The 12362-nt window shown below is 36.4% G+C and overlaps 1 protein-coding gene and 1 pseudogene across 1 annotated transcript; both read right to left on the reverse strand.

Moving 5' to 3' along the window:
* Positions 1-7997: 7997 nt before the first annotated feature.
* LOC149230538 (neutral ceramidase 2 pseudogene) lies at positions 7998-8654 on the reverse strand (annotated as a pseudogene).
* A 745-nt stretch (positions 8655-9399) lies between these two features.
* On the reverse strand, positions 9400-10152 carry LOC149230539 (uncharacterized protein At2g24330-like). The gene has a single exon (XM_089381341.1). It carries the CDS (start codon positions 10117-10119, stop codon positions 9400-9402), a length of 720 nt encoding a protein of 239 aa, XP_089237467.1. The 5' UTR covers positions 10120-10152.
* Between the last annotated feature and the right edge of the window lie 2210 nt (positions 10153-12362).

Below are 12362 nucleotides of genomic sequence, written 5' to 3' on the forward strand. Positions count from 1 at the left end.
CCATAACCCACAGCAGAACGGGGTTGCTGAGCGGAAGAACAGAACGATCGTGGGTGTTGCACAGGCGATGTTGCATGATCAGGGCCTACCCCTTCACTTGTGGGCGGAGGCATGCAATACTGCAGTATATGTGCAGAACCGTTGTCCTCACAAGATACTTGGCATGAGTACACCCAAGGAGGCTTATTTTGGTAAGAGGCTTGATATTTCCCATTTGAGGATTTTTGGTTCTCCTGTTTACATGCATGTGACGAAGGATGCTAGGAAGAAGCTGGAGCCAACCGCAGAGGTTGGGATATTTGTGGGGTACACTGATACGCCCCACAACTATTGTGTGTATTTTCCAGACAGTCGCAAGACTGTTGTGTGACGGGATATCAAATTTCAAGAGGAGAAAGCCATGAAGTGTTCGCTTGAGAGGGAGCTACACTTGCATGCAGATGAGGAGCTATTAGTTCCTAAGGATGAGCTTCAGGATGTGGATCAGCCACAAGATGAAGTTCATGGAGTGGAAGAGACCACTCATGCAGCGCCAACCATCAGAGGGCGAAAGCACACTATAGAAGCTGAGCGACTGGCTCAAGATGTAGAGAATGTTGTAGGACCACCTACAGCACAGTGCAGATAGAGACAGTCACCTGATCGGTACACTAGATACATGGCTATTGTGAGAAAATGTGTCGTGACTGAGCCATCCTCTTTCGAGGAAGCTGTGGAGGATCTCGCATGGGTAGATGCCATGGTGGAAGAGTATGATTCGATTGTCAGAAACAGTGCATGGGAGATTGTCCCAAGACCGGAAGGGAAATCAGTGGTGGGTTCAAGATGGATCTACAAAGTGAAGCAGGTAGCTGACGGGAGTGTGGAGAAGTACAAGGCAAAATTTGTTGCCCGAGGCTTCTCACATATAGAGGGGATCGATTATGAGGAGACCTTTTCACCTGTCGCAAGGTATTCTTCCATACGGACGATTCTTGCTCTCTCAGCGCAAATGGGGTGGTATATCCATCAAATGGATGTGAAGACTGTGTTCCTCAAGGGAGTCATTGAGGAGGAGGTGTACATAGAGCAGCCCGAAGGTTTCGAGATCTTCAGCAGCGAGTCGCATGTGTGCAGGCTCAAGAGAGCGTTGTATGGGTTGAAACAAGCACCTCGTGCTTGGTACACACGAATAGATAATTATTTCACCGGACTTGGATTCTCCAAGAGTGAGGCGGATCCTAATCTATACCAGATTGTGGTGGAGGGTAAGTTGCTGATCATGGTACTTTATGTAGATGATTTGATTTTGACAGGAGATGAGCTGTTGATACTTTCATGCAAGGAGGATCTTGCTAGAGAGTTTGAGATGGAGGACTTGGGCCTCCTTCATTATTTCCTGGGATTGGAAATTTGGCAGCGCAGTGATGGACTATTTGTTTCTTAGGGTAAGTATGCCCGGGAGATACTGGAGAAGTTCAACATGCATGGTTGCGAGCCTGTTGATACTCCTCTTCCTGGAGGTTGGAGGAAGGAGGATGCAACTTCAACGGAGGTAGTGGATGCCACTGTTTATCGACAGTTGGTGGGGTCGCTTATGTATCTGGCCAATACATGACCCGATATATGCTATGCTGTTAACCAGCTTTCACAAGCTATGGTTAAGCCAACCAAGCTCTTCTGGAAGGCAGGAAAGCATGTATTGCGTTATCTCATAGGCACATTGGGATATGGATTGTGGTACAGACAGGAGGATGAGGTGAAGCTATGTGGCTTCACGGATGCAGATTGGGCAGGGAGCCCAACGGACAGAAAGAGCACATCTGGAGGGATCTTTAGTATCGGGTCGACAACAGTTTCTTGGTACAGCAGGAAGCAGATATCCATGGCACTCATTTCAGCAGAGGTCGAGTATATGGCAGCAAGTTTGGCTACATGCGAGGCTATATGGATGAGGAAGATCCTGGTTGGGCTGTTCGGGTCACACTTGGAGCCTACTGTGATTTATTGTGATAACCAGAGTTTCATTAAACTCTCGGCTAATCCAATATTTCATGATAGATCCAAGCACATCGACATCAGGTACCATCATATCAGAGATTGTGTGCAGCAGAGAATCATGTTACTTTCATACATTCCCACAGAGGATCAGGATGTTGATATCTTGATGAAGGCGCTCACCAAGAGCAAATTCGAATACCACAGAGGCAGGATAGGGGTTGTAGATAATCCATATTCTTTTGAGAGGGAGTGTTGAAAATGCAACAAGATGATGGAGCTTAGTGAAAAGAAGTCGCCTTCACTAAGTGGGCTCGTAGGCTATTTTTGGCGCAAAGTCTATTTTTAGACTATGTCTATTTTTAGACATATGGATCATGGTCTATGAGTTGCAGGATGCTATTTATGGATGATTCTTCATGTTGGTAAAAATAGATGGACCTCTATTTTTAGACATATGGGCGGAGTCTATTTTTAGACTGCCAGTCAAAAATAGAACAGTAGAATATTATTAGCTCTCAATAATATTTGGACTATAAACATTATCTTATCCTCTTGCAGCACTTCAGTTCAAGCTACGGATGTGGCACATGCAACTGTCAGAAGGAAATACGCTTTTCCTATGGGTTAGTTGAGCTATTGCATGATGGACTTCAATTAGAACTCAAGTGATTGAGTTTGGTGGAGTTGATTGAGGAGTTGATGGAATTGTGTTCAGTTTGACTTAGTTGAACTAGTTGTATTTAGTCTAACTGCCAAATACACTAGTGATGAGTGATGTGAATTAATTATTAATTAATTCACTAATTATTAACTCATAAATCAACTAAATAATACATCAGTTAACTCAGTGCATGGACAGTTCAGTGGAGACAAGTGTTAGAGGTGGGTGAAAGAGTGAGACTACTATCAGTTGTGACTGTAACTGTGCATGAGATTTGCACAATCATTAATTGAGATTGCCAATGAGGATTGCACAGTACAAGCTAAGGGAATTCGAACTTGGATCTGATCTATTCTCAACTTGGATTGTGCAGTAGAGGCAGGCAAACAGTGGAGGAGATTTGAACCCGTGACTTGTTCAGATCTGAGCTAGTTTTGTGAGTAGCATGTGGAGATAGTACTGAGTACTTGTGAGGAGTATTGTACTATGTATTGTTACATGTTCTCTATCATTATAATATACATATAGTTGGGGGTTTTCAGCTGTATGCTTTCCCCATTACATATTTTGTTGATATGTGTGATTGATGTTTCAATGTGTGCATGCGATTGTTTTCTAATTCTGCAAGTTGATGATCAATGGTAGAGGAGGTTATGTATTATGCATGCATTCTGCAAATAGTGTATAATCAGGATAATCTCTGTGAATAAGTGTTATATTATTCAAAATTTCTACATTACTATGGTAAATAGCTCAAAATTTACATTTTACTAAAGATAAATTTACAAAATTTCTAACATGTCTTCCCACCATTTTTGCTCTAGCAATTTGTGCTTCTGAAGTTTCCTCAGGGTCTCATCAGTTTCTATATATCTGAAAAAGGTAGGTTGGATTGTGAACAAATGCTTTATCTCATGCTAAACATAGAATAAGTTCTCTAAGCTGTCATAGAGAACTCGGCCTGTGGGGAGTGTTTTTATTCCTGATGCACTTGTTGATGAACTAGCTTGATTGCCAGCATACTTATTCAATTTATCTACATAATCTATATGCTTCATTAATCTGTCATTAATCACCAAAGGACTAGGTAGCCCTTTATTCTGCAAAAAAGTGAACTTCTCCATAAAAGAATTAATTTCTACTTGCATATCCTAACATCTTCTCTCTAAATTCTGCATTAAAGTTCTCTTGGTTAGCACCCTTTTGATTTCCAAAATAGTTTCTGTCTTGTCTGAGATGCCAAGTTCTTCCAGTTGTTCGTTATTTCTTTTATTCAAAAAGTGTATAAGCTGGTTGGCTTCATCTGGCATTTGTCCTAACAAAGCTCTTGTCTTTTGAATTTCTCCCTGTGCTGCTTTCACTAGATCAATTTGTTCAAAGATCACTTGGATGGATGGCCAAACATCATTTATAGATTGAGTGATGTTGGCCCAAAGGATTTTCTTGATCTCTGCCAGAGGCTTGTCAAAAGTGAGATCTTTTTCTAATGTTTTTACTTTATTTTCTAATGCTTTGATATCCCTTATTTTTTCCACAACGTTTATCTTTGAGATATTATAATCTGTTTCCATCTTAACCAATTTTTCTTTTACCTGTTTTAATTCTGAAACTTGTAGTCTCATGTCTTCCATTACCTTTATCATCTCTTCTGTGCTCAAATTGGTGTTGCTGCTGTTGGGCGATTTAGTTGTCTGCTAAATCCCTGTCATTTAATTTATCAATCCGGGGTATCGCAAACTTAGAAGCAAACCAAAATATATGGAACCTTAGATGAAACGGGTGTAGGAAGTTTGTTTAGAATGGAAATGCATATTACAAATCTAAACTATCAAATCTATTTTATGAAAGCATAAAAATGTTTGATCAACGGAATTATTTTACTTTAGAAGATAGAGAAGAGTCTCTTGTTCAAGAGTCTTGATTGTCCTTCTACAATCTTCCTATAATAACATTACCAAACACCTAAGAAAGCAAGAAAGAAAGCATGTAAATGCAAGCAAGTAAATTATTGTTTTCACTTCAATTCTTAGCTTATGGAGAAGAGTCTCCTAACTTAGGAGGACTTGATTTCCCTTCTCACATAAAAACTATATATTGAAAGGGAATCAATATTCACATAAATGTAATCTAGGAAAGCATATGAGAAAGTAAATCTTATTTCAATTTAATCTAGCTCATGGAGAAGAGACTCCTAACTTAGGAGTTCCTGGTTGTCCTTCTCACATCAAAACTAGCTACTGAAAGGAGATCAACCTTCACACAACAAAACATGGCCACAACATGAATTCATACTAAAATTATCTACAAGTATTTACAAGAAAGAAATAAGATGAACATCATAATTAAAATTAGTATATTCACAACATTACAACAAAGTGCACTTATCTCAGTATGGGGATCCTTCCATTCCTCAATGAGCACACATGAACAACTATCACACCTTAAGAATCAAACAACACTCATAACTCATGATTTGGAGAAAATTATATTATTCATGTTGAATGAACAATCATAAATTTGGTGCTAATGAATAACTGATAATTGTTTTCTCTCCCTCCTCATAACATGATTTGGAGGATGCTCTTCTTATTTATACATGAAATAGGGATATCTACTCAATAAATGTAGATCCCTTAAATATCTACTAGACCCATACTTGTCTCAACTTATCCCTAAATACTAGATACAAATCCCATGACACATCAAAATCTCCATGATCTTTCTCCTTGGAATATGGTCCACCTCTTGAGTTGAAATTCGAATTTGATCTTGGGAGGCCACATAAGGGTGCCTTGGAAACTTCCAAATGATCTACACATGTTATCAAACTCAAGCCACTTTTAGGTATAAGCAAATACATGTTATTTCTCTAACTTTTAATCATAAATTCACTCTAAATACATGAAATTAATAACTTTGGAAAATGAAAATATAAACTCATATGGTAATGGAAATATAGGGTTATGTAATGATAATATGATGAAATGAGGTGACAAAATTAGGATAAAGGTGAAAATGGAGTGAAAATTGAGGTTAATTTGGCGGACCAACATACCCCCCAACTTAAGTTATTGCATGTCCTCATGCAATCTATTACATTGATCACGATTTGATCTTTTGAATTGTCTTGCTTTTACATGAACTTTGGCTGATATCGATTTTTTAACTTCACATAATTTTGTTTTTGACAACTTTGTTCCTTTTTGCAAAGTCTTCTCTCTTAAAAACATTTGATTGCAACATATTATTTTGGTTGGTTCTTGTGTGACAACCAAAATTTGTTTAGTATTGGTTCTTGTGTAACAATACTTTCATTGTTTTTGTGTTGCATCAAAAGACTTTGAAAACATTTAATCAACCATTCTTTCTTTGATCATTATTTGCAAAACATGTAACATTTGAATCATAATGCAATAGTAGTTGTTTGGAAAAAGTATGTTGGTTAGGATGATATGTGTTGAAAGGACATATATGACATATGGAAGGTGATAATGGAGTATGAATGTGAATATGAACATGGTGAAACATTTTCCAAAAATTATAATTTTAGTATTAAAGGAATTGTATGATAAAAAGCTAGGAAAGAACATACCTTTACTTACCTGAGTGGACAAACTGTGTATATGTAGAAAAGTGTAGCTTCTGCTGTTGAATCATGGAATGAAGAATACAAGAATGTGATCTGTGTCTTGGTTGCATATATGATGGATGAAGTCGCGAATGTGGATCCTTTATTACTGCTACTGAATCTGTTCCAAAGTATAAAATAATCTGCTCCTGAATCATATAGTCTTCATCTCGTCCCATATCGTGGCACAATTCTTTCCATGTGAATGAATGTGTCGATGTCGAACATGGAAAGAAGTCATTGGATTACCGACCATTGATGAATGTCGTTAACCAATGCGAGGCAAACTCACCATTAATGTCAATGAGTGCCAAGGTACCCAAGTACATCTTGCGAAGTGCGAATGAATGAGCTGATGTCGAGCCACTTGCAAGATCCAACAAACAAGGGACATTAATGTATTCCCATTGTTCGTTGGTGAGAATACTTGCCATTAAGGCATGCAAGCCTCAAGGTACTAATAATGACTCTAGTCTTTATCCCAGATAAGGTGTTGAGGTCGATGGGTCAAGACTTGTTGAAAGGTGGGCCTTAAGGAATCCCACATCAGTCAACGTGAGTTCGTACAAATGATTGGTAGGACTATAGATACAAGATGTTATGGTCAAACATTTTTTATGGCAAGGAAAGCAAGGCAATGTAGAGAGATGGATGGTTTATTCATGAGGCAAAAAGGATGAACTAAGAAGAAGGTAAAAATGTATGCGACTCAGAAAAGTAGACATGTATGAAGTCATGATGGATAAGGCAATGAATCAATGGACTTTAACATCGATGACTGATGAGGCTTTGAAGGAGAAGTGTGGGAAACAAATCATGACAACAAAACATTTCTCTGTAGCCACAAATGTCACGACATTTGTAATTAACTCCTTCAAGCTTCAATAATGAATGTGATTTCGAGAGATCACATCTTCATGGACTTGGATCATCGCGCACCTGTCAAAGCTCAGTACATATCCTGCATGAAAACTGTAAGAGATTTTTGAAAGATATAAAATGCAAGAATGAGTATGAATGCTTAGCAACCAAAATAAAATGAAATGAATTTTTACATGTTGCCTTTGTGCGCTAGTTCCTAACTCCAACAAGACAAGTTAGCATAAAATGTTTTCAGCTGTTATGAAATTTCCATTTGCAATTTTTTTAATTATTTTGAATTTTTTTTTTTTTTGAATTATTTTCATTTTTTATTTGTTTTATTAGTTTTTATTTGTTTTGATTTTTTTATGTGTTTTATTGTTTTTTTTTTAATAAAAATAAAATTTGTTTTGTATTGTTTAAAAAAAATAAAAAATAATAAAAAAAAAAATAATAATAATTTTTTTAAACTGAAAATTTGTTTTGGGTTATTTTGCATTTTTTTAAACTGAAAATTTCTTTTTAATATATTCACTCTATATTAAATTTATATAATATAAGTAAAAAATATATAAATATATATATATATATATATAAAATGTTGATTGCTTGTCCTCGCAAGTGCCCTTGTTAATAGGACCAAGGAACATTTCCCCTGACAACTGCCAGGAATTGATGAATCTGCTAGTGAGTCCCCAAACACGAACAATGCAAGCGAATGATCATTCTTTGCTGCTGCAATGGATCTTCCAAACCAAAAAAAATAACTAACCAGTCAACGCTTATCTTCATGATAAAATCCATTGAACTTTATCCTAATTTTTCAACAATAGCAACCTGGATCTGGTTCCAAGTATCTCAAATGAACTACCCATAACTGTTTTTTTTTATTATACCAAATTTAGCTATTCTTTCATAATCCACAGACACTCGTTTGGAACATGTTCCAGCCATTGTTGTGAACTCTCCAGGTACACAAAGGATGACAAACTGACCAATCCTTAGAATCTGAAGCGGAAGAATAGATGGCGCCCATGCATAAGGTTGAGTCATTTCCCCTGTGTCGAGTAGGATGGGTTTTGGCTTTTGACACTCAACCTGTTCTGCATTTGGTGTTTTCAATAAATTTCTAACCAGCTTCCAAAATGGATTCCCTTTGTCATCCCCCTGCGTGAAATCGAATGCTCCAAGACCATCAGTTGTTCCAGCAGCAAAGCCAAAGCCCATTGCAGCAGGGCATGTCTTAACAATCCTTTCCTTGCTGCGATCTTCATCTAAAATTTTTACCTCAAGATGCACATGATGATAATTGATTTTACTTGACAACTGCTTAGTTGCACTGTTGAATAATTTAGTAGCTTTGTTGAATTGTCTCTCTCCAATTATGCGAGTGCTTGCAAATTCATCTGGGTATCCTGGGCCTTGACCATAACATAACTCATTTTTCCCATTACAAGTGCTGTGATTGAAATCACAAGGCAATCCAGTGTCTATACAAAATGTACCCAAGACATTTGGGCTCATGTCACCAACATTTGACTGACAAAAGGCAGCAACAAATTGAGGTCTTTCACTGTGCCTGAATGAGCTTCGAACCAAATGCAGCGTGGAACGTTTAGTTTGAACAGTGCAGAATGTCGAATCACCAAAAGTCCATTGAAGTATCCGATGCTCTGACGCATAAAACTTTGCTCCGTTTGGGCGAATTCCATTTTCGCATAATATATTTAATTGTCTGCCAAATTTCTATGGGAATTACAAAGCGGTTTAAATCACACCCGGAATGCAACCCATTGCAGCTTTGAAATTGTGCCATGTTCGGCAGAATCAGCACAGTACACAAACCACTGTCTTCAATATCACAATGCCATCAGTTACCAACGTCTTTTCAGTGGATCTTACTTGGTGACTTATCACCAAAATGAAGGATTACAAGTGCCAAGAAAATTTCCCTAGAGAACAAATGACGAGAAATATCAAGAACACTGCATCTACATGCCAACAACATCCCATCAAATTAGGTAAGAGAATTATCCAATCCTGAAAAAGCTGTAATAGAATGCTCAAGCCCTCTGAGCGGTATAGATCTTCGATGTCAGAGAAGCCTTTCCGAATCACAAATTAATTTTGGATTAGACATGGTTGACCATGTCTATTCCTGGGATACTGAGATCATGTAGAGAGAGATCACAGGAAATCAGATAAAGATAGGATAACATTTAATTGAAACAGAAAGGCCGATTTTAGGAGGATTTTTCTCTGACCGAGTTTAGCAGATGCGTGCAAAATTGAGGGCAGTTGAAACCACCACAAAAGAATTTACATCGATGATTGTTCTGGAGCTTCCTGACGCAGCTACGATATCACCAAATCCTGCTTGATGCGAACCATTTAGCACATGGCAGTGTGGGCAGTAATATGTTACGTATGGAAAATCTTCTTTCCTAGCCAAACCATTGTGCATGTGACAGTTACCACAAATCAGGGCATAACATTGCGATGGATCTTCACCAACAAGCATGGCTGCAAGTCGAGAAATCCAACCTCCTTCACTCGCACTACCCTTTTGATGATGTTCAACTACATATCCCTGCTGCCTTGTGCCACCTTGAGGGTTTACCAATGCTGCAGAACCATCTTGATCGTCAGCCAATTGCTCAGTCGAAATGCTACCATCACTAACACTCCTTTCATGGGAATGTTTCCTGTTTCTAAGCCCAGCAGATGGTACAACTTCGACATCATGGCTTTTTGCTTGGTTTTGGATAATGCCTGCATCATCTTGTATGGTGAAATTCAAACCTGACTCTGCCCCTAATTTGGATGCTAAAACACTAGCAACAGCTGCCTTTGCAGCAGGATCAAGGTCATATCTCTGAATAAGCTGCTGAGTCAGATAATAATTTGTCCGCTCTTTAAGTTCATCAATTTTAGCTTTTCTTTCAGCACGCAATTTATCAAGAGTCTTTTGGTCCTTGCGCTCACACATGCGAAAATAACCAGAGCATGTTGAATACAGAAGAGCAGATTTGCCAAGTTAAATCCGGAGTCTTTGTTGACATTATAGCAATCACTATAGCAACAACCTCACAGATGACAGGGTATATTATAAGAGCTCAAGCAAGCTTGCGCCAAGTTTCAGATCGCCTCTTTGTCCTAGCATGAACAGAAGCTTCTTCTTTGGATACATGCTTCCAGGGCGAATAACTTCGGGCCTTTGGTTTTTTTCAATGCCGTATGGGATTTTGTATGTTTGTTTTTATATGATTCGACCTCTTTATTGTTTTATTCATTGTTTGTATGAAAGGTTTTGATTTTTTTTTTTTTTCTTTATTTATGTTATTGTGTTAAAAACTAAAAAAATGAAATTTGATTCTAAAAATATTTTTTTTTTTTTTTTTTTTATGATACATAAAATTTTTTTAAACTAAATTAAAATTATTTTTTTGAAACTAAAATTGTTTTATTTTGTTTTGTGTTAAAACACTACAAAAAGGAAAAAGAAATTAATTTTTTTATTTATTTATATTGTATTGTTATTAAAAACTAAAAACTAAAAAAAATGAAATTTATTTTGTATTGTTTGTTTTTTTTAACTAAAATTTAAATTTCTTTTCCAATTAAGAAATTAAATTTATTTATGATGATTTTATTTTTACAAATTGAATTTCATTCCTAATTTTTAAATTTTTTTTTTTTTATATTGTTTTAAAATCATTCTTTTTAAGAATTTAAATTTTATTCTAATCCTAAAAAAATATGGAAAATTTATTGATTTAGGATGAAATTTTTTAGCAAATGGAGACAACTATATTGCAAACCCTGAAAATATTTATAAACATTCTACTTTCTGATCGTCGAGATTGTACAAAGACGCAGGAGGAGAACATACTTATTCGAAACATAAAATATGATCCTACCTACTCTATGCTAATTGAAAGTTACAAACTATTACGTGTAATTAAAATTCCAGTGTAACCATTCACGCAATAGTAGTAAAATATATTCATTTTCAATTTTGCAAATTTAAAATGAAAATATACAAGGATGATCGACTCTAGTTTTTGTGAGTATGATCTAATGAAATAAAAACAAAATCGATCTAACCTCGTACTTGTTTGAAACCATCGAAACCACTTTTCGATAAGGCTTTCATAAGCGTGATTTCCACTCTGATTCAGATCATGCTGCAACTTCTCTTCATCCTCCTCATTCTCCTGTTCAAATAATTGTTCATCATTAGATATACAGGATGATTCTTCAAATGTTAATTCATTGTTTTCTTCTAGAGGAGTAGTTAAGCTTTTGGCTACTGTCAAGATCTCTTCTTCGCAAGAAGAGGAGATCCTAACACTTGCTAGGATCTGAGCGAGTTGTTCCAAACTTATACTCATTGTTTTTATTGTGTTTTTTTTAGTGAATGGGGGGTTTTTGATTTGTATTCTATTTCTATGTTTTCTATATGAGAATAAACTTAAATGAAAATTCCTAAATGCAATTAACCCTAAATGATCCTAGATAAAAATTCTTCCTAAACAATCTTCCTAACTAGCTTACATCTAAGTTTGCTTCCCTGGCAACGGCGCCAAAATGTTGGGCGATTTAGTTGTCTGCTAAATCCCTGTCATTTAATTTATCAATCCGGGGTATCGTAAACTTAGAAGCAAACCAAAATATATGGAACCTTAGATGAAACAGGTGTAGGAAGTTTGTTTAGAATGGAAATGCATATTACAAATCTAAACTATCAAATCTATTTTATGAAAGCATAAAATTTTTTGATCAATGGAATTATTTTACTTTAGAAGATAGAGAAGAGTCTCTTGTTCAAGAGTCCTGATTGTCCTTCTACAATCTTCCTATAATAACATTATCAAACACCTAAGAAAGCAAGAAAGAAAGCATGTAAATGAAAGCAAGTAAATATCGTTTTCACTTCAATTCTTAGCTTATGGAGAAGAGTCTCCTAACTTAGGAGGACTTGATTTCCCTTCTCACATAAAAACTATATACTGAAAGGGAATCAATATTCACATAAATGTAATCTAAGAAAGCATATGAGAAAGTAAATCTTAATTCAATTTAATCTAGCTCATGGAGAAGAGACTCCTAACTTAGGAGTTCCTGGTTGTCCTTCTCACATCAAAACTAGCTACTGAAAGGAGATCAACCTTCACACAACAAAACATGGCCACAACATGAATTCATACTAAAATTATCTACAAGTCTTTA

Source organism: Pinus tabuliformis, chromosome J, assembly GCF_031772625.1.
Source record: "Pinus tabuliformis cultivar Carrire ecotype Pingquan chromosome J, CPIR1, whole genome shotgun sequence".
Lineage (NCBI taxonomy): Eukaryota > Viridiplantae > Streptophyta > Pinopsida > Pinales > Pinaceae > Pinus > Pinus tabuliformis.